The following is a 25048-nucleotide window of genomic DNA, read 5'->3' as shown; positions in this document are numbered from 1 at the left end:
CAGAGACACTGAGGAGTAGGAGGGGGTACACATGCACTCTAGCAGGCACTGCTTGGAGAAGGTTCTACCATAAAGCGCCACCAGGCAGCTCGATACCCATAAGTATGGATATGCAGAGTCATCAAAAAAAGCTCCAGTTACAAGTAACCTTCATTTTTTCATCTGTAGCTCAAAGGATTAGCATTCCTAGGGGCTCTGATCTTGGTAATACAAACCAAGACAAGATTGTGGATGCGGTGCTGTCTTGTATTGGCCCAACTTCTGTGGGTGAGACAAGCTTTTGAGCGCCACAGAGCTCTTCTTCAGCTCTGTGTAAGCTTGAAAGCTCTCTCACCAGCAGAAGCTGGTCCAATCAAAGATATTACTTCACCCAAAATGTCTCTGATATCCTGGGTCCAACATAGCTACAACACTGCGTAAAATAATAATGTGTGAGTTTCTATGGTTGAGTGGATAAGCCATCGGTCTAACAGCAAAGATCAGGGCTCTACCACAAACCTCCTCAGTAATCTTTTCAGTCATTTATTTTTTGTTTATCCCATCTGGAAAGTGGACTCATGCACATTCCCGTTCAGCCAACAGCGAATGTAGGAGGCAAGTATCTCAGCTTGGGTTGGAGGCTGCTAAGAATATTCTCTCACCTGGTTTTCTCCCTGCTTTCATTGGCAGAATTGTGTCCGAATTTTCAAATAGGTGGCAGTTTCTTAAACTCTTTAACTATTCTGCCCTAGAAAACTTGCCTCTTTCATAAGCCAGCGTCAGTCCACCTCTGTTTCAGATTGTGGGTGTCATGTGACTCTGTTGGTTGTAGGCATGGCAGAATTAGCAGCAGAGACGACCCCAGGAAGGTTGCAGCCCATGGCTGTAACTTTTTATGGGAGCTATGGCATATCTGTACAAGAGGCCATCCTCAATGGCTCCAGACCACACAGCTCCCCATGCCTTTAGCAGACCCTTGGACATGCACTGACTTGGGAGCACTCGAGATACGGAATTACTGCCTAAATTCCACCAGGCCAAACTGTAGTGACCACAGATGCACCTGGCTTGGGAATTAGGAGCCTACTCTTGGGTTGCAGGATCTCTGCAGGAATCCAAGCATCCTGGCACAGAGGTGGCTTCTGTCTGTGCTTTGGGCATAGGTGTTCCAGAAGATGGCTCTGATTCAGTCGGGTCAGAGTCTCATAGACAACCTGCGAGGGATAGGTTCTCTTCTGTGTTGAGAAACGATGGAGGTGGGGCACTGGAACCTGGCTCCCCCAATAGGTCCTAAGTGTCAACCTGAAGGAGAAGGAAGAACATGAACCCAGCCAAGCCCAGCCCAGTGGTGATACCCCCCCAGGTGTGGCATCTAGGACAAGCAGGTGGCGAAGCAAATCACTCTGTGGATCACCCTAAGGACTCTGGCTGCCATGCCTCTGAACACCACTGCTCTTCCTGCAGCCCTCTGGCGATGGAGGTCTTTCCCATCCTCTGGGAAAGGACTATCATGTATATCTCCTCTGGTAGGGCCTTGACAAATCTTTGGAGAGAGATTTGATTCCAGGATCTTCATGTCCCCACATGGGTCAGGACAAGGCTGGGTGCATTCACGTTAAGAGATGGCCAGAGCCCATTCCATCAGGTGAACTATTCTGTGCATTCTGACCCCAGCTTACTAACTCTGGGGGACTGGTCCTCACATAAGTTATCTGTATAAGGTCATCAGTCCTGGCTATGTGACTGGACTCGTTACTAGCGCAGATCAAGCAGAGTATCCCAGAGGAGCACAGAGTTTTCTTCTTAAGCCTATGAACCAATTTCCAATGCTCTGTGCACTATTCCTATCTAGGATATTTAGCAACAACCAGTCTTGTTCTCAGGCTTGGAGTTGGAGCTTGGGTTAGGGTCAATGTGCATCAAAACCTCTTGGCTGCTTAGAAATGGTCAGAGGTTGGGAATAAAGCTTGTGATCTGGTCTGAAGCAGCTGTAACACGTCCCTCCCATGTGATTGGGTTGCCTTTTGGCTGTGAGGGCTAACAGGGCTGCCCTTATTGAAGTCAGTGGTAAACCCCTCCCCCCCCCCGTGATGTCTGGCTATTTCAACTTTCCATACTGTAGCCAGCCAGCCAGCCCTGATTGCCCAGCTACTTGTCATCTGAGTTGTAAGGTGCTGATTGGAGAGAAGTGTGATGGGGATATGGGTGCAGCCTTTGCAAAGTGTCTGAAAGCTCTTGGTACGTCACAACTCAACTGTCTAATGGGGTAAGTTTTCTTCAGTGTCAATCTCCTTGGATCATAGGGATCTTCCTCCCCTACACTGGACTCCATGGAGATGCTGTTATCCTGGCTTCCTCCAACATTCCTTCTTGCAGCAGTGACCACTTCACCTCTGTGGATTGTCCTGCATTGTTCCCATCTCGGTGAGGTCCTTCTCCACAAATTAATAGCAAAGGGCCCCTCACTTGTGATGTGGTGCAGTCTACGCTAAACCTTTTAGAAGGGCCTATTGCCTGTCCAGGCCCACTGGGGAGGATCTTTCCATACAAATGAGTGGATTCACCTTAGGTAGGTAACTTCTGTATGCAGGTGGCATCTGAAATCAAGGCACAGGCTCAGACTGTGGCTGGGAGAAACCACTGCACTTTGATGGCAACTGTTCAGAAAGGAGCAACAGCTATGAAAATGAGGTTGAAGCAAGATACCAAAAGAGATTGAGATACAAGTGGAGGATAAGACAAGCAGAAAACACTGGACACAGCCTTTGTTCACCCTCTCCCAAACATTGACTTTATTCCGTGTGAATTGCTGCTCTGTGGTAGGAGTGGCTGTTTGCAGTAAAAATATAAATGTTCCTAGGCTCAGATCTGTGCCTCCTTTTGGTCACTATGGCTCACGCCCTCGTTTCTGCTGTGAAAAGCTGGCAGGCTTGATGCAGGAGAACAACTTCCTCATTCATTCATTGTTTGTAGTAGGAACTGACTAGAACCACCCTTGTGCTTTCCCACCGGCTCCTTAGTGCGGGGGCGCGGGGGGGATGTTAGGATTTTTGGCTGTCACATTACGAGAGTGTTAGAACTTCCAGACAGTTTGGAAACCTGAGTGTCAGGGTCAAATCTGCCCCCACACGTGTCCGTAGCCAAGTAAAGGAAAGCTTTCCACAATTCAGTAAAGCAAACAGGCTTTTCCGAGCAATTGTTGCAACCCAACTATCCGCACTGTGTGCTGTAGGGAACCTGAGAGTGAAACTGGCAACAAGCGAGCGAAAGCAAAGCAGCCACAGCCAAGCTGAGCACCATGCAAATAGCAAGAGAGAAACACAACATGCTAATGATTGGGGTGGGCATTACTACCCGAGCAAAGGAAACCTGGTTACTGCACCTATGGTCACCCCTCCAATTAACCCTCCCAACAGGAGGGGAGACAACTCTAGCCCAGGTCTACACGCAGGGTGGAATGTGGCAGAACTGGGCTCCTTCCCTCTCATCCGTGTACATGCCTAGTGGTTGGCAGGGCAGGGAAAGGCAGTCAGTTCCCAACTCTATCTGGTGGGACTGCAGGGGAATGGTGCAAAGCTGCCTCTCCCCAAAGCTGCTGCCATGCCAGGTGGTAGCCAGGATCCAATGAGGGTCAGACAGAGCATATGTATCTAGAGGACCCCCATCCAGTGCATGAGACAGCAGGATGCCATGGCTGCTACTGGGAGAGCTCCAACCAGCTCATTAAGCCTGCCGAGTGTCCTCGTGGGGGGTGGCCAGCTGGGCATCTATGTATTGGCCTGTCTGTAACCAAAGCCCGGCTCTCCTGTGCCTGTGGATATTTCAGCCAGGGAGGTGTAGTAACAGCTGGGAACAGCTTCCTCAAACTAGGACGAGGGGGAGAGAAAAGAAGGGGGGGCTGAAACCTAGGGATGGAAATGGCATACCTCAGTGGGTGCTGGGGGAGGGGGAATAGGCAGAGATAACGTCTAGCCTCAGCAGGAATAGAAAGGATGCCTTACTGGGCGGGGGGGGGGGGGGCAGACAAAGCAGGGGGCAGCAGCTGGCCCCTTTGCACCTGGGCTCCAGGCTGTACCTCCTCTTCCACTGTAAAAGCAGGAGAGGAACCCAGCTGTGCCCCACCCCCAATCCAGTTCCACCTTGTGGTAGGAGGCTGGAATCACCTGAGCAGCTCTGCTCCCTGCTTGAATGGGGCTGGGGCAAGGCAAGGGTGACCCTATTGCCTACAGCTGCGTGGGATGGTAGCTACAGCCAGGGAATGGAAGTCAGGACTCCTGGGTTCTATACTGGCCTGTGTGAGTTTGGCCATGTTATCATTGTGCCTCAGTTTCCTGAGCAAGCACACTTTAATACTTGGGTGCAAGGGCCAGGGGTGCATTGGCCTTATGGGTCTCACAGGAGAAGGGTTGTTAGATTGCTCTGGGGCACTGCACAACACTAAGTGGAGCTTGCTGTCTTTTTGGGCCTCTCCCATCTATGCAGTTAGCTAGGCCCTTCCTCCACACAGGCCCTGCTCGGGCCAAATTCCCCAGCTATCCTCTCTTGCCAGGGAAAGCCGTTTGCCATTGCCGAGATCCTGCGGTGGGGGAATGGCAAAGGCTCGAGCCTCCTGCTACCCTCCTCCAAGACAGCAGCAGTCAGTTCAGCCAGGCCCTGGAGCCGGGAGCCTTGGGTCTGCATGAAGGAATTGGATCCAGGCTGCACTGTGGTATTTTGCAGGGTGCCTGGTGAACACAGCTGCCTGGGTCAGACAGCATCTGATTCAAGGGAGTGGATGCGGAGCAGGGGTTGAGAGGCAAAGGCCACCCCATAGCTGCTGGGGCGAGGCTGAGCTGCTGCCTGGGGTGGATTTCTGGCCACTGCTGCCTTCTGAAGTTGCAGCAGTTCACCCACATTGTCTCCCAGCAGGAGCAGCTCACAGCTGGCCCCAGTCTATCGTCACCACTGGGAGGCAGGTGGGCACTGCACTGCACTGCCCCGCCCCTGCATGCATCCAGCTTAACCCTGCAGGCTGTGCAGGGACAGGGTGGGTGGAGCCACCGCTGAGGAGAGGACCACAGGAAAGGGCTGGAGCTCCTCCTGCTTGAATGCCCCATGCATGGCAGGGCACATGGTTCCTGCAGGAAGGCAGCAGTTGCTACCCCATGGAGATTGCCCTGTAGGTGTGAGCCAAGCACAGGCTAAGGGTGCATTCTCCCTCCCCCAACAAAACCCACTGTAGCTAGCACAGAAGAGAGGCACAGGCAGCTTTGAGGAGCAGCTAGGAAGCCCAGTCCAGAGAGAAGGGGCCCAAAACCTGCTGGGACAGGGAATCCCCACCACAGAAGAGTTCCCCCTGACCATGCAAGATGCTCCACGCAGAGGGTGCTGTGAGCTTGTTCTGCTTCAGGCTAGTTCAGGGGAGTCCACCTCCCCCTGATGTAAAACACCTGGCCCCTGGGAACTGCTGGGAGTCAAGCCCTGAGAAGCAGCACAGAGCTGCCAGGCCTCCACTGTGCAGCAGTTCCCTGCAGAAGGAGGAAGGGAACTACAACCACTGGTTAAGGCCCCAGCCACTTTGCCCCCTTAACAGGAAGAGAGGCAGCTCAAAGCCTGGCTAGGGTGGGAGGGTTCCCAGGGGCTGCACAGGGAGCCAAAGTGACTCGGGCAGCTGGGCATTCACTACCTTCAGCAGCAAAGCAGGAACAGCATCCTCTGGCCCTGGGCGCTGCAACACCGTATGGTTTATTTAGGGAGGGTAGTGCCCCCTGCTGGCCTGTTGGGCCAGTGATCCAGGCTGTCTCTGTCCCCTCCCACCACCGTGAGACGTGGGCTGTTAGCTGCTGGCAGCCATACTAGAGCCAGAGCCCTGCAGCAGAGCTGCCTGCCTGAAGCCAGGAGTCTGCTCCCCATTGCTCGATCAGGATGGGGTCTAATTAACGCCCTGGAGACTTGTGAGCTGGACACCTGCCCCCTTGGGAAATAGACTCGGCCTCTTCCTCCTCACTGCTCCACACAGCCAGGAGGCTGAGCTCTGCCTATCTGGCCTGTTACCTGCTTCCCACAGCCCAGGCCCCTGCTGAAATCTATGTCCTCAAGGCTCACTCTGCCGGGGGCTGGGCCAGCACCTGCTCTGTTCTGCCCCGCCCTGCTGCCCTGGCCGGGGGGTGGGGCGGGGTGAGCCAAGGCCTAGCCAGGCACAAGCAGTGAGCAGGGCACTTTCAAACAGAGCTACTGGCATCTCCTCCAAGCAGAGATTTAATTAAAACAAGAATAAAAAAAGAGCCTCTGCTACTGAGAGGATTATTTGGTATAAAAGGGACGAGCAAGCCTCAAAGGCAGCAACCAGTGCCCCCTCTCCAGCTGAGACTGTGCTCCCACCAGGCTGATGCCCTGGGATATCTGTACACACCGGGGCCCCCAGCGGGGCAGCCCAGTTCCCCCCTGCGAGCCCCTCTAGGGTATTCCTAATGTCGCCTCCAGCGCTGCTCTCCCCAGCACTCAGCAAGTCGATGATGGGCGTCTCCCTGGAGCGATCCCGGTGCCACGGTCAGAGCTGGCGGCTCACCGGAGGCTGCTGCTGCTGCTGGCTTGGGAGCTGCCCACGCCTGGGTGCTCTGGGCTGTGCCGGTTCTAAGTCAGACAGACAGACAGACAGATAGACCGACCGACCCCTGTGAGGATTCACAGTTGGGCTATGGGGGTTGTGAGTCAGGACAGGATTCCTCAGCCCAGGGACCAGTCAGAACAAGGGAGGAAAGACTCAGAATTTTTGGCCTCAAGTGTTTTCCAGCCCCCCAGTGGGGTTTCTGTGTGTACCCACTTGTCCCCCAACAGCATGCAATTTCCACAGCAAATGTCAGTTTCCTACTAAAAATCAAACACCCCCAATATTTCAGCTTTGGTGTCTCACGGGAGCTGTATTTCAGACGCACCATGTCTCCAGGTTCCCAGCCAGACTAAATCTCCCATGGTCAGGGACTCTCATGGAGTGAGAAAGTGGTGCATCATGGGAGATGTAGACTGACCAAGAATCCTGCCCTATAGAGAGGGGGCATGAGGTACCTGAACTGCAACTCCCTGGAGTCATCACACTAGCATTTCTAAATCAAAAATATTTGAGTCTTCGTTTTTTTGGAAACTGATCTCCTGCCCTCCAAGGAGGGGTCACACTCACACAGTCCCTACGCCCCACTCTCCCCAGGGAGGGGTCACACCCACACACAGTGCCCACCCACCTTTGAGGGTGTCTCTCTCTCTCACATTCACACACACTTTTTCAGAGGGCAAAAGCCTATTTTTCTGCCCACTCTGGGTAGGACCACATGGATCACCGGTGGCATCAGATCCCATCTCTCCAGGGCCGTTACGTTAGGACAGAGGCTCCAGAGCAGGGGGATAACCAGGAGGGTGTTGGATACATTCCAAGTCCTGTCCCTGCCCAGTAACGTGAGTGTAGCCAGGCTGGTGGGGAAGTGAACCAGGAGTTCTTCCCCCTTGCTGCCCCCTACCTTCTTTTTCTTCTTCTCTTTCTTCTTCCTCTTCCGCTCCGGATCCTCCTCCTTTTTCTTCTTTTTCTTCTTGTGGTCAGAGTCTGAGGGGGTTTCTGCAAAGAGAGACGTAGATCTGCATTTGAGTGAGTCCCCTCCTGGGAGATGGGGGATGGTTGGCCTAGCTATGACGTTACTGGGGCCTGCTGCAATGTGTCTGGAAGACAGGATTGCTGGATTTGTGGAGTGCAGCCTTTACCTGGGGGAACAGGATCCTGGGTGCGGCTCTGCTTGTGCTTGTGTTTATTTTTCTTCTTGGGTGGCTGGATGTGCATCAAGCGACACTGTTCTGGCAACTGGAAGAGACAAAGATCAGGGTAGGTGGGGGTGATGGAGTTTTTCCAAACGTCACCTCCCTTCCCGCTACATATCACCTGTCAACCAGCAATTGTCTTTTGTTTTCTCAGCAGACCTCTCTGCATCATCTCCCCCAACCCAAACCTCAGACTCCCCCCTTCCCTGACCCTAACCCCAAAGCTACCCTCCCACTCCCAGCAACTTGGGGGGAAGCTCACCGGGCCGGCATGCAGGCGGAAGCCAGTCAACATGGTGCCAGTGATGGGGTTGAAGGAGCTGCTGCAGATGGGTGGCTTCTCAATAAGGGAGCGCAGGCTGCTGTTGTCATGCGAGCCCGGCAAGTCGATCATCCCTGGCAGGTCAGGCAGAAAGTTGCTCAGCTTCTCCTTCACCTTCTTGCCGCAGAATTTGTTGTAGGAGTGTTCTAGGTTGTAGTGTGTGATCAGGTTGGTGCTGCCTGTCAGTTCCATGTTGCCTGGGAAGGAACCAGAAGAGCGGCACTTTATACTGACACCCAGCCTTGCTGAAGGCAACGAAATGAGGCTGTCTGCACACAGGACTGGGAGCCAGGATCCTGGCTTCCCTGCCCAGCTCTGCCACTGACTTCCCCTCTGGCCTTGGGCAAATTCACTTCAACTCTCTCTCCAGCTGCAAGCTGGGGTTGGCAGTTGCCTGGCCCAGCACGGCCGTGAGGCTCCGTTAATGTCTGTGGTGCACTGGCTATAGGCAGAGCACAGCTGAGCCCGGACTGCTCAAGCCCGGGGGGCGATCCCCTCCGCTAAGGCCGGTTGAGGTCGGGGCATGGCAGCACCACAGAGAGCAACGGAGCCTTGTGTGTCCAGCTGGCAACGGGGGAGAGGAGCCGGGATTTAACCCCACAAAGCAGCACTTGGGCTGGATGCCCCAGATCACGGCCCAGCCCCCAGGGGAGCCTGACTGGGCAGCCAGGGCCCTGGGTCTGTCAGTGACACCGTAACATGAGCCCCCCCGCCCCCAGCACTGGCTCAGGGGGCAGAGGAGTCTGGGAAATGGCTAGTGCGGACCCAGTTGGGAGCAGGCCCCCACCCCACCCCACTAGCCCCCACAAACTCTATCCTCCCATTGGCTACGAGACTCCATCTCCCCGAGTCTTCACAAACGTCTTATTCCATCCTTATTGGCTCTCAGAGCTGCCAATCCACCATTCATCCACACTGTTCCCGCCCCCCGTAGGTTTCTGCCTTCCCCATTGGCAGAAGGGGCTAACAATCCAAAGGGGCCCCCCAAGTCCCGCCTCCACTGGCCCGTCTGTTTTGCCTATTGGACTAAGGAAAACAGCCCCAGCCATAGATAGGCGAAAAGAGAAGCCAATCAGAGGCTCTGAGCGACGCGATTGGCCAGCCCCCTTAGGGCCGCCCCCACGAGCCCCATTGGCCAGGTACCTGGTAGCTCCCGCATCAGGTAGAAGGGGCCGCTGGCAGCCGCGGCCTTGCGGGCGACGTCCTCCGCGGTCTGGGGCGCGGCGGCTGCGGGGGGCGGCCCGGCGCCGGGACCCCCCGGCTTCCCCGAACCGAAGCCCAGCGCGGTAGCCGCGGCGGGAGGCGGTGGCTCGGCCCCTCCGAAGAGAGCCGAGAAATTCTCCATCATCCCAGCATGCCCCACGCGCTCTCCTCCCATTGGCCCGGTCCCTGGGGGACGTGACCGTCCGCCTAGTCCTCATTGGAGGGCGGTCTATCGTATACATGTCTCTGATTGGCTAATCTCTTTTTTACTCCGCCCAATCTCACGTTTTTATTTGTCTCTGATTGGACAAAAAGGTACATGGACTCAGCCCTGACGTGATTGGTTTTCTCCCATGCGCACTATGATGACAACCTGGGCTGGCAATCACGTCTTTCCAATTCTCGATTTCTGATTGCTTCCTTGCTCTAGCGAACTTGCCTCTATCTCTTTCTTATATCCAATCGGATGTGTCTGATAGTGAGTGGCAGTAGCGGAGACCAATGAGAATGGAGGTCTCCCATCAGTCCTCGCCCTCCTTATGATTGGCGTCGTGGTTGCCCAATACGAAGCGGCTGTGCCTGCGCGGTTGTCCCCGCGGCGGCAGGCCGGTCGGTGTAGGTGAAGATGGCGGTCCTGGCCCCGCTCTTGGCGCTGTTCTACTCGGTGCCCGGGCTCTGCCGCTGGCTGGCGCGGCCCTACTACCCGCTCTCGGCGCTGCTCTCCGCTGCCTTCCTGCTGGTGCGCAAGCTGCCGCCGCTGTGCCAGGGGCTGCCCACGCAGCGCGAGGACGGGAACCCCTGCGACTTCGACTGGGTGAGTCCCGACCCCCCCCTCGGGGACCCCCCCCCGCGGCTTCGACTGGGTGAGTCCCGACCCCCCCTCGGGGACCCCCCCCCGCGACTTCGACTGGGTGAGTCCCGACCCCCCCTCGGGGACCCCCCCCCGCGACTTCGACTGGGTGAGTCCCGACCCCCCCTCGGGGACCCCCCCCGCGACTTCGACTGGGTGAGTCCCGACCCCCCCTCGGGGACCCCCCCCCCGCGACTTCGACTGGGTGAGTCCCGACCCCCCCTCGGGACCCCCCCCCGCGACTTCGACTGGGTGAGTCCCGACCCCCCCCGGGGACCCCCCCGCGACTTCGACTGGGTGAGTCCCGACCCCCCCTCGGGGACCCTCCCCCCGCGACTTCGACTGGGTGAGTCCCGACCCCTCCCCCCGGGGGGACCCCCCCCGCGACTTCGACTGGGTGAGTCCCGACCCCCCCTCGGGGACCCCCCCCCCGCGACTTCGACTGGGTGAGTCCCGACCCCCCCTCGGGGACCCTCCCCCCGCGACTTCGACTGGGTGAGTCCCGACCCCCCCTCGGGGACCCTCCCCCCGCGACTTCGACTGGGTGAGTCCCGACCCCCCTCGGGGACCCTCCCCCCGCGACTTCGACTGGGTGAGTCCCGACCCCCCCTCGGGGACCCTCCCCCCGCGACTTCGACTGGGTGAGTCCCGACCCCCCCTCGGGGACCCCCCCCCCGCGACTTCGACTGGGTGAGTCCCGACCCCTCCCTCCTCGGGGACCCCCCCCCGCGACTTCGACTGGGTGAGTCCCGACCCCTCCCCCCGGGGGGACCCCGCCCTGCGATTTCGACTGAGTGAGTCCTGGGGACACACACACCACTCCCCCGCCCCCACCCCTGGATCCCTGCAACTGGGTGGTGTCCTCCTTTACTCCGGAGGAGGGAGAAGGGAGCAGCTCTGCCCCCAGGCGAGGGTGCTTGGTCGGGCCTGGTATCACTTGCTTTGGTGGGTTCCAATGGGGTGTCAGAGCCCAGCCAGCAGATGGGTCTTCAGGCCCAAGCTGTGGGGGGCACCCAACCAGAGATGGGCTATGGCTTGGGGCACTGAGAGAGTCCATCTGGGCAAGTCCTTGGACTAGTAGCTGCTGGGGAGATTTTTTTCCAGCCTTGCACCCAAATTCGCCCCCTTTTCCCTAGTGATGCAGTGGTATGGCCTGGGGTCAGGGTCTCCATGCTCACGCTGTGCTGGGACAGCCTGGACTAAGGGTTTTCCACTGTACTTTCATCGCCCTCCTCCGCGTGCATCCCAGTAATGTCCTGAGATGGCCTAAAGCAGAGGTCCCCAAACTGTGGAGGAATGTGCAGAGGGGGTGCAGCTGGGGCCTGGGCCAGCCCCAGGAGGGAGTGCCTCCCAGCTCCAGCCCCAGCCTCCTAACCCCTCTCTGTGTCCCAGCCTCCTGGAGCTGTGGCACAGACAGACCTAGGTGAGTGAGGACTGCAAGGTAAAAAGTTGTGGAACCGCTGGCCTAGGGTGAGGTGCAATTTCCCTTTCCTTCCTGCAGTGCTTTGTGATTCCATTACTCCTGCACTCAGCTCCCCCAGAGGCTGTTGGTACGTCCCAGCTCAGCTTCTGGCTGACACGCCCCACCTTAGCCAACTCCCAGGGTGGGCTGAAGTCCTTCGTGCAAGGTTACACCACACCTGCTCCCAGTATTCCAGCATCCCCCTGGCAGTTCCCCTTCGTGGGTGGGGCTGGGGGCAAGGGAGGAGAGTGCAGGCAATGCGGACTGGGGGCAGGGGAGGGAGACAGTGTAGACAATGGGTTGGCATTCCTGTGCTCCAGCTGAGTATCGGGAAGCTCCCATAGCAGAGCCCCATAGCTATTCACAGGCCCCAGTAGCTTTGCATGGAGATCCATGGGGTGGAGGGGAGTTTCTGCCGCTCCTTGCCGCAGCTGCTCTTGGTCTTGGTGCCAGGCTGAGTCAAGAGCGTTTTGTCTGCACAGGACAATCTGTACAACAGACAAGGTTAGAGCCAGGCCCTCTCCGGTACTATGGCCTCTCCATGTTGCCTTGGTTCAGTCTGCTATTGCTTGTGGTTGGGATCCCCCTTTTTGTGCCCTGATGGCTCTGCCTAGCTCTCCCCGCTATACTATATTGGTTCGGTTGGTATCCCCTCCCTGAGCCATGTTGACTCTGCCCCATCCCCCCCGTGCTGGTGTCATGCTCACCCCACCCTTTCTTTCAGCGAGAGGTGGAGATCCTCATGTTCCTCAGCGCCATCGTGATGATGAAGAATCGCAGATCCAGTGAGTCCCCCCTACCAGAACTATTCTGCAAGCAGGAGATGAAGGGACGAGCATTCCAAGGACTGTTTTTAGGCTGGCACAGAGGGCTGGGCAGGCTTGATCTCCATGTCAGACCCCAGCAAGGATTCTGGCTTGGGAAGCATGGAGGGAGGTCTGGAGTGGGTCTGGCTGAGGAGATCACGTGGCAGGATTGGGGAGATCCTAGGGCAGTTCTGTCCCAAAGCGAGTGCGATGAAGTTATGGGGTCAGTGTATGTTGGTGTCAATCCAGGGGGCAGGTACAGGAGAGGTGGGGACAGTCTGTGTTGGACATTTCACATGCGCCTCAGCTTCTTCCTAGACTGGGGCATTTGTCTGGGGCTGACCATCATCCCCATCTCTCTCCTGCAGTCACCGTGGATCAGCACCTGGGGAACATCTTCATGTTCAGTAAAGTGGCCAACGTAATCCTCTTCTTCCGGCTGGATGTGCGGATGGGGCTGCTCTACCTGACACTCTGCATAGGTGAGATGCCACTTTGGGGACACACGTCTGGCTCTGTAGAGAATCAAGTCTGTCGCTGTTCCATGGTGCTAGGTGCTGCCTGTGCAGTGAGGGACGGTCTCTGTCCATCTAACTAGACCAGCCAGACACAATGGGAGAGAAGTATCAGAGGGGTAGCCGTGTTAGTCTGGATCTGTAAAAGCAGCAAAGAATCCTGTGGCACCTTATTATTATTAATGTAATATACGCCATCATATGCCAGCAATGCCCCTCTGCTATGTACATCGGCCAAACTGGACAGTCTCTACGGAAAAGGATAAATGGACACAAATCAGACATTAGGAATGGCATATACAAAAACCTGTAGGAGAGCACTTCAACCTCCCTGGCCACACTATAGCAGACCTTAAGGTGGCCATCCTGCAGCAAAAAAACTTCAGGACCAGACTTCAAAGAGAAACTGCTGAGCTTCAGTTCATCTGCAAATTTGACACCATCAGCTCAGGATTGAACAAAGACTGTGAATGGCTTGCCAATTACAGAACCAGTTTCTCCTCTCTTGGTTTTCACCCCTCAACTGCTAGAACAGGGCCTCATCCTCCCTGATTGAACTGACCTCGTTATCTTTAGCTTGCTTGCTAGCACACATATATATACATGCCCCTGGATATTTCCATTACATGCATCTGAGGAAGTGGGTATTCACCCACGAAAGCTCATGCTCCAAAACGTCTGTTAGTCTAATGGGAGAGAAGATTGTTACTGAGACATCACTGTGCCTTCCCAGTTTCTGCATAATCTATACCTATCTCATCGAGCTGGAAGGGACCCTGGAAGGTCATCCAGTCCAGCCCCCTGCCTTCACTAGCAGGACCAAGTGCTGATTTTTGCCCCAGATCCCTAGATGGCCCCCTCAAGGATTGAATTTATAAGCCTGGGTTTAGCAGGCCAATGCCCAAACTACTGAGCTATCCCTCCCTGCATCCACATCTCCGATCCCATATGCCCTGTGGTGCTGAGCAGCCAGAGCCAAACAGCCTCATCTCAGATAAGGGGCACGGTCTCTGAGCCTCCTTGCATGTCAGGGCTGGGGGTTAAGTGTAGCCTTGACGCTGAATGTACCGGCTCTTTAAATGCAGCGCACTTTTAGGCTGGCAAGTCCCGATCACTTCCCAAGGGAAGGTCTCGGGCTCCCTCTTGCTGCACTGTTTGGCTGGAAGCTGTTCGTGCTCCCTTGTCCCAGAGAGGAGTAACTGCCGAGGCCAGGGTCCCACCTCTGCAATAGGGGCCTGTGCACATCGCTGCTGCTGCTTAGACCATCTTCCTGGCTTGTCGCTCTGCCTGCTTCACCCCTCTCCTTGCATGTTGTCTTGGCTCCCCTTTCCCCAGCGCCCCAGGCACACGCACTTGGTCTCGCCTTTCAGGATCCTTCACAACCTGTCCCCACCCACCTGTCCTCTCACAGGCGATCATGGTGTTCTGCCCCCAGTCAGCCCATGGTCCCAGCCTTCGTCACTTGGCTGTTCCATTTTCAAACAGGCTCCTTCATGCCTTTTCTCCTGCTGCCCCTGCTGCTTGGGAGGAGTCCCCCATCAGCATTCACAGAGCTCCCTCCTCAGGCTTCTCCTTTGCTACGAAACCCACACACAACTTGCCATAGGCTGGGTGTCTGGTGTGCAGAGACCACTGCCGACCATGCTGGTCGGTTCTGACTCATTGCTCCCTGCCTCTACCCAGGCCTCGTCTTAGATCACAAGCTCTGTGGGACAGGGATTGTTCTCTGGTTCTGGGTTTGTACAGCCCCTAGCACAAGGTCCTGGGCCATGACTGGACTGTTAGCGCACACATTATACAGTCCGTGTCCCTGTGCGCGTTAGAGTGAAACACAGCTGTTGTCCCTTGGCTGAGCCCTGCGTTCTGAGATGCACCACCCCTTTCTGGGTGAGTGCATTCAGCCTCTTTCCATCCTGTCCTGACTCTGGAACAGCTTGGGGAAATCCCCAGTAATACCCCCAGGGCAGATGTGACGTGCCCAGGTCCCCTGTGGGGGATAGAGGTGAACAATAGCCACTTTCTAATGGAGACCCGCTTCAGCCTTCACTACAATGAGCTCCCTCTCCCTCCAGCATTCCTCTGGGTGAGACCCAGCCCTCTGACCTGCTGGACATGGGGCCCTTTAGCCATGGGAGCTAGGCTGGCTTGGTGGGCTCAGCGCTAGGCCGGGAGCTCTGCCTACTCGCTTCCCTTTTCAGTACTTTGAGCTCTCCAAGTGAAAAGTGCTGAGTGTTGTTCCCGGCAGGCCCAGCTCTTCCCCGTGCTGTGTGGTGTCCACTCGGACAGCCGTGTTGCCACGCAAACACATTGCTTCTTATCTCGACGTACCACACGTTACACCGTTACCCATAAAACAGCCCCCACACCCTGCATCTCAGCCACTCTCCCTGCTTTGCCAGGGCGTGAGCTTGTGTGTTAAGCTTTGCCTCAATCGTGAGTATTGGAGCCACTGGCAGCCTTGTGCATTTCTACTGCTCCCTAGCCTCCAGCCCTTCAATGCCATCCCCTTGTTCCCCACCTGCTAACGCATGCATCCCCTGTCTGGCTTAACCACCCGCATTTGGAGAGCTCGAACTGTAAGGAGGCAGTGTTGCCTAGTGGATAGAGCACTGGAGCAGACCTCAGTTCTGTTCCCTGCTCCCCTGCTTGGCGGCTGGCCTGTTGTGGGGCCTTGGACAAGTCACTTCCTTGCTCTGGGCCTTGGCTTCCCCATCTGCACAATGGAGAGATTGCTACGGACTTCCAATGTAAAGTGCTTTGAGAGCCTTTGCTGCAAAGCACTATAGAAAAACTACCTAGTATTATAGAAATGTAAGGCTGGAAGGGACCTTGAGAAGTCATCAAATCCAGTCCCAGTGCTGAGTCAGGACCATGTAAACCTAGACCATCCTTGACAGGTGTTTGACCCATCTGTTCTTAAACACCTCCAGGGATGGTGATTCCACAGCCTCCCTTGGAAGCCAGTTGCAGAGCTTACCTACCCATAGAGTTTGTTTTTTCATGATAGCTAATCTAAATCTCCCTTGCTGCAGATTAAGCCCATTGCGTCTTGTTCTACCTTCAGTGGACATGGAGAACAGTTGATCCCCATCCTCTTTATAACAGCCCTCAACGTATTTGAAGACGGTTGTTAGGTCCCTGGCCTCCTCCAGTCATCTTTTCGCAACACTAAACATGCCCAGTTTCTCAGGTTTTCTAAACCTTTATCAGTTTTGTTGCTCTCCTCTGGACTCTCTCCAATTTGTCCTTATCATTCTGAAAATGTGGCACCCAGAACTGGACACAGGATTCTAGGTAAAGTCTCAACAGTGCCAAGCAGAGCAGGACACTTACCTGCCGTGTCTTACATCCGATACCCTATTAATACACCCTAGAATAAGATTAGCCTTTTTGCACTGCATCACATTTTTGGCTCGTGTTCCATTTGTGATCCACTGTAACCCTTAGATCCTTTTCAGCAGTGCTGCCTCCTAGCCAGTTATTCCCCAGTGTGTAGTTAAGCATCTGATTTTTTTTTTTTTTCCCTTTCCTGTGTGTAATACTTGTCTTTATTGAATTTCACCATGTTGAATTCAGACCAATTCTCCAGTTTGCCAAGGTCATTTTGAATTCTAATCCCGTTCTCCAACATGCTTGCAGTCCCTCCTAGCTTGGTTCCTACTGCAGATTTTATACGCATACTCTCCGCTCCACTTCCAATACTTTAGTGAAAGTATTGAATACGGCTGTACCCAAGACTGACTCCTGCGGGACCCCACTAGGTAGGCTCTCCCCGTTTGACAGCAAACCATTGATGACCATTCTTTGAGTGTGCGCTTTCAACCAGCTGGCCACCCACCTTATTACAATTTCATCTAGACCACATTTCCCTAGTTTGCTTAGGAGAACATCATGTGAGACTGTCAAAACCCTGATTAAAATCCAGGTACATCACATCTATAGCTTCCCCCATCCACTAGGGCAGGAACCCAGCGTGAGATGCTTTATCCATCCTTCCCGTAAGGCCACCGAGCAAGGAGCCTCGTCTTGGAAACCGAACGTTTGATTTCTATGTCTGCCTGGGCTCCCTGCCCCCTCTCCCAAATCTGTGTCCACGCCTCCAAAATGCAGCCAGTCACAGCAGGCCCAACTCCTCACCTGGGGGTGAGTCTGTTAAGCCCAGGTTTTGGGTTGATGAGTAAATAGCTGCTGGTGTGGGGGGTTGTACAGGGTGCAGTGACTCACGCTGTGATGTGTGTGTACTTTCAGTGTTCCTGATGACCTGCAAGCCGCCTCTGTACCTGGGCCCAGAGTATATCAAATACTTCAGCGATAAAACCATTGATGTGAGTATCGGCTCCCCCAGGGCACCATTCACACACGGGCTGCTGTGGCTTGGGGACCAGCCTCAGCCTGCAGTTGCTGATCTCTGCCCTGACCTGCAGCCCAGGGAGGGGGCACTGGGCTGGCAGAGTTGGTGGTACCTGTGGTCACAGGTGGGGCATGACCCTTCTGCCTGTGCCGCAGGAGGAACTGGAGCGGGACAAGCGGGTGACCTGGATTGTGGAGTTCTTTGCCAACTGGTCCAATGAATGCCAGTCGTTCGCGCCCATCTACGCCGACCTGTCTCTCAAGTGAGTGGTGCCCAGGCTGTAATTCGGTGAGTAGGGGAGGGGGAACCCCCGCCACCCCCTGGGCTGAGACGGCCCCGGGGACAGGGAATGGAGCTGACCCAGCTGGGGTTTGTGGGGGAGGATTCAGCCCAGCCACTTGCTCTTGCCCCCACGCTCCCCTCCCATGCACTGGGATCTTCCTGTGCTAACTGCCTCTTCCCCCCCCTCCCCACCCAGGTACAACTGCACGGGGCTCAACTTCGGCAAGGTGGACGTGGGCCGCTACCCTGATGTCAGCACCAGGTGAGCAGGTCCAGGCTGCCATGAGTAACTAGCTCAGTCTCATGCCTCCGCAAGGTGGGCAAAAGTGGGCTAGTTCCACTGCCCATCCCGCCCCAGCTGATTCAGCAGCAGCCCAGCCATGAGGATGCTGAGGGTCGTTGCTTCACGCCGGGCGTCTCCTCTCTGCTGAGATCCCCTGGAGGGCTATGGCTGTGTTGGGAACCAGTGGCCCTGGGTAGTCTACTCCCTGCCTAACCCTGCTTCAGAGAGGTCCTGAAGGAATGAGCTCTGCATCTCTCCTTGCTGGCTCCAAGCCGTGGGGATGTTGCTGACCCCCATGCGCAGCCACCGAGACCGTCCTGTTAGCTTGGATTGAGGTGGGGGTTGTTGCCTGGGTAGCATTGTGTCCCCCTTTCCTGGGGGGCCAGGAGGTGGATGTGTCTAGGGGCAAGGAAAGAGCAATGCAGAGCCTGAAGAGTGAGTGGGGAGAGGGGTTGGAATCACTTGGTGCTCCAAGGGGTCACTCTGTCCGTCCATCCCCACAGGTACAAAGTGAGTACCTCACCCCTCACCAAGCAGCTGCCCACCCTGATCCTCTTCCAGGGCGGGAAGGAGGTGATGCGCCGGCCGCAGATTGACAAGAAGGGCCGGGCCGTCTCCTGGACCTTTTCTGAGGTGCGGTGCATGGGGGCACCCTGTAGGGTGAGGGGCATGTGTAATCCACGGCCCTTCCTGGGCTGCTGTAGGAGCTGTGTAGCTTCAGCTCTGCCTGTTCAGTCAGGCTCTTCCCTGAGCATTGGGGCATTGGCTCCGTTGCCCCAGCCATGGGCTGGGTAGGGCCATCCTCTGCTGGGTCCTTCCCCTGCTGAGCTCCTGGCCTAGGCCAGCGTTACTGGCTACAGGGTAGAATTCTCCTCTTGGTGGCTGGGAAGCTCCCCCGCTCATTATCAGGACCCCGCTGCTCCCCTGCCGGAGCTCTCTGTTCCCCACTGTGACATGACTCTGGGCAATCTGTACCCAGCCTGCAGTGCATTGAGGGATCCCCTCACCCCTAGCCTGCCAGCAGCTGGCCAGACCTATGGTGCTTCCCCCTTCCTTCTGTGCTGCCTGCAGCAGACCCTGGCAGTGGGCTCGCAGGAGGCGGTGGCAGGGCATGCGCTGAGGTCTGTTTCTGTGCCGCAGGAGAACGTGATCCGGGAGTTCAGCCTGAACGACCTGTACCAGAAGGCCAAGAAACTGTTGAAACAGCGAGACGAGGGGCCCAAGGAGCCACCGGAGCAGCAGGATCCCCTGGCGGCCAGCACGGAGCTCTCCAACGGTGAGAGCAAGAAGGAGAAATAGACCTGCCTTGCTCCCTGTTGTAGCCACCCCCGCCATCTCCTGGCAGCTGTTCCATGATGCCCAGCACAACCTGTCTCGAAGACAGTGCCGTGGTGATGAGAGGAGCTGCATGAAGGAGTCACCACCCTCCCCCTGGGGCTTAGCCATGCCCCAGCTCTCCAGTGGGCTGTTCATGTCTCTGTGGCATCTTCTTATTCCTGTTCCTCTGGCATCACTTCAAGAACTGGCTGCAGGCTGCTGATTGGCTGCAAGGGGGGGCAGTGATTGGTCCCGCAGGGGCTGGGGGTAGAATTCCCCTAGGACTCTGGAGCAGCTGAGTTTGAGGGTGCCCCCTCCCCAGTTGAATGGAACCAGTGGGGGTGTGGGTGAGGAGTGTTGACTTGACCTGAGCCAACTTGGGGTCAGGGTGTATTGCTGATGGGCCCAACCACTTCTTCCCGGAAGATATTCTCTCCTCCCCGCTTTTCTGTGTGGGCTAAGGTGGTGTATGGGACTCCTCCCAGCCATGTGGTGCATGGGTGGGGTGTAGGTCAGGTCCCCGTTCTCCCCCAGGGCTCGCTTGGGAGGGCTGTTGGCTAACCCAGTGGCTGGGGGGGAGGAGCTGGAGAGTATGTGTCACTCTAGGGGTGGCAGAGTCGCCTGAGCATATAACTCTCATCCCAGCCCGGGAACTGGACTCTGCTGCTCTGGGGGCGGCAGAGCAGCTTGAGCATGTAACTCTCATCCCAGTCTGGGGCTGGTGGGAACTGGACTCTGCTGCTCTGGAGGACTCCCGGCGAGTGCCTGACTTCTGCCCTTCCCCGCTGAGCAGCCCGACACTTTCTTCCAACTGGTCTTGGTTTAACTCTTCAAGTGCCAAAAGTCAGCTTGTGGGGCAAGGAGGGCAGGTGTCAGGCTGAGCATAGCACCTGAACTTGCGAGCTGGAGGGGAGGAATTGACTGGATGGCCCTAGAGGGGCTTCCCGTTTCTGTGCTTACAGCTGCCTGGGGCACCACCCTTCCTGAATCAGAGCAAGGGGCTCTTCATCCCAGCCATGAAGAGGAGAGGAATTTGTGGTGGCTGAGCAGCTGTGGCTCCTAGGACAAACACTCCATGCTTCTGTTAATCATCTCTTCCTGTGCCAGTGTCTGTAATAAACCAAGCTAAGAATGAACCCTCCCTTCCTATCTCGCTGTGTCCTGGCTCCTGGGAAAGGGTGGATATTCACTGAGCCATTGCTGGTCTCAGCAGGCCAGCCGTGGCTCCAGGGAGCTGCCTCCAGCTGCAGGTGAGCTGTGGTGGTCGGTGCAGCCCAGTTAAAGAATATGTTCTAGGGTTCCTATCCTGGGGGGTTAGCCCTGCTCTGAGCTCAGTGCCCGGGGGTGGGAGGAAGGGGCCCCAGAGGGGGTGTTGGGGCTAGGCTGCAAACTGTGGTCTGAAAGGTCTGCATCAGGACTCCCTGGCTGGCACGGTGGGACGGCTGTTCTGGCAGCTCAGTGCTGAGAACCACCAGCAGGGGTGACAGGCCAGTGCTGCCTGTTCCTACAAGTCAGGTCCAATACACTTGGAAGGCCCCAGTGCCCCCTGCTGCTCACAGGGGCTTAACAGCTGCTGGGAGGAAGCTTGCATGGCCACAGCATGTGTGTGTGTGTACTGTGAAGAAACTTACACTGCTGGAGATGGCAGGGCAGCACTGAGGTTTCTACTGGACACTGCTGTAGGGAAGCTGATGTTCCTCGGGTCCTGGCTGGGTACTGCTGTGAGAGGCTGGCAGCGGTGAGGTCCCTGTGGGGCACTGCTGTAAGGAAGCTTGCAGCACCAAGGTCCCTGCAGGACACTTGCAGCCCTGCTTGCTCAGGTTGCTGGAGTCCCAGCTGAGCTCTTGGGATCTGCCCTGTGATGTAAGGTGGCCAGACAGCAAGTGTGAAAAATTGAGGTGGTGGTGAGGGGTGATAGGAGCCTCTTTAAGACAACACCCCAAATATCAGGACTGTCCCTATAAAATCGGGACTTCTGGTCACGCCACTGTGCGGGGAAACTCCGCTGGGCCCAGACCTGTCGCAGTAACCCAGGTTGAGCTCTGATTGGTTGTAAAGAAGCCTCATTAATATTCTGAACGTTGTGTAACAAATTCCGGCAGGAACCATCCTGCAGAAGGGGCGGGGGGAGGAGGCTGTGCAGTTAAAACCGCTGCAGGTGTTTTCAGTACAAGGTTGCCCTGGCGGGAGCCTGAAACCGCTCTGATCACGCTCAGCTGCACCAGGGGCAAAGGCCGGGCTGGCTCAGCTGATGCCTTTCCCCACCTTTATTTTCCCCGTCTCCCCTCGATGGTGCCACATGGTTGGGAGCAGGGCAATTTCCTGTGGCTGGCCGGCCCGCGTGGCTGCGCCGGGGCTCCGTGTTGGGCCCTCGCTGGGGAGGAGGCGGTAGGTTGTGGGGCTGTCTCTGGGCAGGGCCTGTCTGTACTCCCTCCGTGAGGCTGCTGTGTGGGCCTGGGGGCTCCGCTGCTGGGAGAGGGGCTGATCCGCCGGGACCCCCAGCGCTGGGATGCTCAGGAGCGAAACGCTGCTGGTACCCAATGCAGGAAGTGGGGACGGGGGGCTTTACCCACGCCGCGCTCATAGTGCGCCTCGAGCCTGCCCTGTAATCGTAGCGGTGCCCCCGTCCATCTAGTCCCTTGCCTCTTTCGCTTTGTTGGTGCCCCTCCATCCTGCCCTGCAAACATGCTGGTGCCCCTTGCACTGCCTCTTGGTTTTCACTGTCCCTTGAAAGTCTCTCCACTTTGTGCCACGCCCTCAGTGATTTCTGTGCCTGGGTGGAAGGGGCCTGTGGTCCTGCCTCTGAGGGTAGAAGGCACCACTGTGATTATGTATCCTGACCCCCTCTGAATAACCCAGGCCAGAGAACTTCCCTGGATTAACTCCTGTTTGAGCCAGAGCAGATCTGTTCCAAAAACAGCCCGTCTGGATTGAAAACTACCCAGAGATGCCTGGTAAGGGGCTCTTCTTTATTCTCCCAGGGCACGATGGCCCCCAAAGCGAGGAAGAGGAAGGCAAAGGAGCCTGAGGCAAAGGCTGTGAACTCCGAGGACCCGAAGGCGAATGGCAGTGCCGATACGCAGCCAAAGAGGTTACGGGGTGAGGGAAGTCAGGGCCCGGGCCCACGTGTGGTTATTGAGCATTGGTGAGTACTGGCCAGTGCAAGAGAGTGGGTGTTTTTTAAGCTCCAGCAGGCTCGTGTCCTTGTGGAAGACACAGGAATGCTCAGGTGGTGGATGGGTGCCAATAGCTGGCAGGAAGGGGCCTGTCTTTGGAGAGGAAGGGGAGGATTACCTTGGGGGGGGGGATCAGTCTGAGACATTTCCAGAGGAGGAACGGGCACTGGGTTGGGGCATGTGGTCATGGATAAGACTGGGCTGTGCTGGAAGTGTGGCATTGCTCGACATGGGGCTGGTTTGCTCAGCTAAGGCCTCTGCAGGAGGCCTGCTAGCAGGACTCCCAGCCCCACTGACCCCCCTCACCTTCCCCACAGTAAGAGCTGACGAGTCTACGGGCGCAATGCCGATGCCGTGAGCCAGGCACTGCGCCGCACCGTCACCAACGTGGTGGTGGTGATCAACCCCGAGACACCACGCAGGAACAGCTTTGAGGTATCCCTGGTGAAGGAGGATGGAAGAAGTAAGTGCTGGCGTTTTTGCAGAGCAGTGCTCAGTCAGGGTGCAATGATTTGGGGGGGCAGGGCAGTGCCAGAGAAAACTGTCTGGGTGACTGCACACGGGGGTAGGGATGCTCACATGCTGCTTTGTGAGAGAGCCTGTCCCAAATTGGGCAGACATGGTGAGCTCCTCATGCAGAGTGAGCTACTTCATGATTAGGTTCCTAAATGCATATGTTGTATCCCTTTCTCCCACCCTGTTCAGAGCTCTAGGGGGCAGATTGTGCCTCACTAGGGGCCTGTGCAATGCGGGCCCAATTTTAGTTGTGGCAGGGAGGGTCTGTGCAGTTTCTGGTACATTGGGGGCGCCCCTGAATGTGGTCAGTAGGGGTCTGTGCAGCACCTGGTACATTGGGGGGGGCCCTGAACTCACTCGGGGGTGTGTCTGTGCAGCACCTGGCACAGTAGGGGCCTGTGATCTCGCGCAGTGGGGGGGTCTCTAGGGTCTACTGCAACACAAACCGATGGGTAGCATCCCCCACTAACCACTCCTGCCTTGTTGTTGGGGTTTCAGCGGTGGAGCTATGGAGCGGCATTAAGAAAGGACCACCTCGCAAGCTCAAGTTCCCTGAGCCACAGAAGGTGGCTGACATGCTGAAGAGCAGCTTGGTCTGAAGCAGAGCTGCACAGAGGTGAGTTATTTCTGCTCTGGGGCTGGCCACTGCAAATCAGAGGGAGGAGGGGAGAAGTGCCTGTAACAACTAGTATGGTTGAGATCTGTGTGTCTGACTCCAGCACAAATCCCCTCAGTTTGCGCTTTAATTGCCAGCACCACCTGGGCTCCACAAGTCAAGCTGGGTTCTTTCCTTCTCCCGCACCATGGCCAGTCATAAAGGTCTTGCAGAGCAAACTACACTCTGAAACAACCCCTGTGCCACTTCCTTGCCCTCTGTAGCCAAGCCCTAGTGTCAAGGCCAGCACATGATGCATGAGGAGGAACAGAGCTTGTGCTCACCAGCGGTGGTGTCTCTGCAGAGCTAATGGAGCCAAAACACACATTTGTCACTAAAGACAGCAGATCAAGCACCTGGGGTCACTTCTGTACTCATGTCAAATCGAATACCTGCTACGGGGCACGTTGCCTTAACTGGACATGCTGAACTTGTCAGCAGGCTAGCGCTAGGGATGCGAGAATGCAGCTGTTGTTGGAGCCTCGGCCAGTTCCAAGCCCAGAACACCTAGAGAGTAAAATCTAGTCCAGGCTGTGTTGGCTATTCCTGTGAGGGGGAAGCGTCTCATTTCCTGGAGTTGGAAGTAGGGCTGGATCCATCAAAAATGCCTTCTGGTGGGGAGGAGGAATCAGGCACATATAAGCAGAGAGGGCATGGCAGGTGCTTAAGCGCCATGCTCTGTATTCCAGCTGCTGAGCAGAATCTCCATCCACCTCATCCAGACCCTGCATGGTCTCTCCCCCATAGTGGGAGCCTTTTATTTGGGGCGGGGGCTAAGATTATGAGTGTATCACAACACACCTGAGAATCCAAGTGCTTGGCTCGTACACTAGCCTCTGGACATCCTTCCTCTCAAAGAGCTGTCACCCCTTAAGTCAACAGGCTTGTCTCTGGCTTATGGGTGACCACCTCTAGCCGACGAGGCTAATGGTTTTGGGACCAAATGACTGGATGCTTAGTGCAGGTATGAGGTGGCTGTATGTCATTTCCTGTGTGAACAGCCAGGGCTGACACCTCTTTCTCATCCCTGCAGCTGGGTCTGGGACCCATCCATTCCTGGCGTGGTCCTGAGCATCCATGATGAGGCATGATGAAGTGGGGGGAGCGGTCAATGGCCAAACCTCAGTCATGTCTCTGATGCTGCAGCTCTTCCCACGGGGAGTGGTGGGCCAGATGATGCCACACTGTCCTTCGCTTCTGCTCTGTTCCCACGACCATCCTCTGGCCTTCCTTACCAGATGATCTTTCACTGGTTTGGGGTTAGACTTTTTTGTAATAAAGCTTCTAAAAAAAACTTATTTGTAAGTGGCAGTAAGATGGGGCAATGGCTCAGAGGTCACCCAGCAGGCTGGTCAGCTGCACTGCACCTTCTCCTCTTCCCACTATGTTGCACAGCTTGCAGCCAGCAGTGGAGAGCCCCAGTCAAGGACATACTCATGTGTTCTGTTAGGAGTCTTGCCAGGTGTCCTGCTCCCTGCAGGAGGGAGGAAATGGCTCCTGGCAGCTTGTACTGCACGGCTAGGAAAGCAGGGTGGTGCAATCCACGTAA

The 25048-nt window shown here is 56.2% G+C and overlaps 3 protein-coding genes across 8 annotated transcripts; 2 read left to right on the top strand and 1 right to left on the bottom strand.

Annotated features, from left to right (window-relative positions):
• Positions 1 to 499: 499 nt before the first annotated feature.
• On the bottom strand, positions 500 to 9559 carry MED19 (mediator complex subunit 19). 4 transcript variants are annotated; one of them, XM_050955955.1, is made up of 5 exons: positions 9227 to 9559; positions 8024 to 8280; positions 7708 to 7804; positions 7470 to 7564; positions 500 to 2576 (listed from the first exon to the last, which is right to left on the bottom strand). In XM_050955955.1, exons 1-5 carry the CDS (start codon positions 9459 to 9461, stop codon positions 2487 to 2489), a joined length of 774 nt encoding a protein of 257 aa, XP_050811912.1. In that variant the 5' UTR covers positions 9462 to 9559; the 3' UTR covers positions 500 to 2486. The 4 variants fall into 4 exon arrangements, with proteins under 4 accessions (XP_050811912.1, XP_050811911.1, XP_050811909.1 ...); XM_050955954.1 differs by lacking the exon at positions 500 to 2576 and adding an exon at positions 6199 to 6591 and having other exon boundaries at positions 7470 to 7584; XM_050955952.1 differs by lacking the exon at positions 500 to 2576 and adding an exon at positions 6427 to 6591.
• A 231-nt stretch (positions 9560 to 9790) lies between these two features.
• TMX2 (thioredoxin related transmembrane protein 2) lies at positions 9791 to 19953 on the top strand. 2 transcript variants are annotated; one of them, XM_050955950.1, is made up of 8 exons: positions 9791 to 10100; positions 12323 to 12383; positions 12773 to 12886; positions 17168 to 17244; positions 17426 to 17532; positions 17749 to 17814; positions 18339 to 18468; positions 18976 to 19953. In XM_050955950.1, the coding sequence occupies exons 1-8, from the start codon at positions 9912 to 9914 to the stop codon at positions 19132 to 19134; spliced, it is 903 nt and encodes a 300-aa protein (XP_050811907.1). In that variant the 5' UTR covers positions 9791 to 9911; the 3' UTR covers positions 19135 to 19953. The 2 variants fall into 2 exon arrangements, with proteins under 2 accessions (XP_050811907.1, XP_050811908.1); XM_050955951.1 differs by lacking the exon at positions 18976 to 19953 and having other exon boundaries at positions 17749 to 17803; positions 18339 to 18431.
• SELENOH (selenoprotein H) lies at positions 19952 to 24809 on the top strand. Of its 2 annotated transcripts, none has more exons than XM_050955957.1 (5): positions 19952 to 21540; positions 22134 to 22297; positions 22646 to 22791; positions 23343 to 23460; positions 24530 to 24809. In XM_050955957.1, exons 1-4 carry the CDS (start codon positions 21442 to 21444, stop codon positions 23441 to 23443), a joined length of 510 nt encoding a protein of 169 aa, XP_050811914.1. In that variant the 5' UTR covers positions 19952 to 21441; the 3' UTR covers positions 23444 to 23460; positions 24530 to 24809. The 2 variants fall into 2 exon arrangements, with proteins under 2 accessions (XP_050811914.1, XP_050811913.1); XM_050955956.1 differs by having other exon boundaries at positions 24533 to 24808.
• Positions 24810 to 25048: the final 239 nt, after the last annotated feature.

Source organism: Gopherus flavomarginatus, chromosome 5 (assembly GCF_025201925.1).
Source record: "Gopherus flavomarginatus isolate rGopFla2 chromosome 5, rGopFla2.mat.asm, whole genome shotgun sequence".
Classification (NCBI taxonomy): Eukaryota; Metazoa; Chordata; order Testudines; family Testudinidae; genus Gopherus; species Gopherus flavomarginatus.
Note: the sequence above shows the minus strand (reverse complement) of the source record. Positions and strands in the feature narration are given on the sequence as shown.

What these genes read in the sequence shown, in the direction of transcription:
- MED19 (XM_050955954.1), bottom strand. Translation starts at nt 9,461, where the DNA reads ATGGGAGGAGAGCGCGTGGGGCATGCTGGGATGATGGAGAATTTCTCG. An exon ending in CCTGATGCGGGAGCTACCAG is followed by an intron (nt 8,281 to 9,226) that starts GTACCTGGCCAA and finishes GTTCCTTCCCAG; the next exon opens with GCAACATGGAACTGACAGGC. An exon ending in TCCGCCTGCATGCCGGCCCG is followed by an intron (nt 7,805 to 8,023) that starts GTGAGCTTCCCC and finishes TGTCTCTTCCAG; the next exon opens with TTGCCAGAACAGTGTCGCTT.
- TMX2 (XM_050955950.1), top strand. Translation starts at nt 9,912, where the DNA reads ATGGCGGTCCTGGCCCCGCTCTTGGCGCTGTTCTACTCGGTGCCCGGG. An exon ending in TCAGCGATAAAACCATTGAT is followed by an intron (nt 17,245 to 17,425) that starts GTGAGTATCGGC and finishes CCTGTGCCGCAG; the next exon opens with GAGGAACTGGAGCGGGACAA. An exon ending in TACCCTGATGTCAGCACCAG is followed by an intron (nt 17,815 to 18,338) that starts GTGAGCAGGTCC and finishes CCATCCCCACAG; the next exon opens with GTACAAAGTGAGTACCTCAC.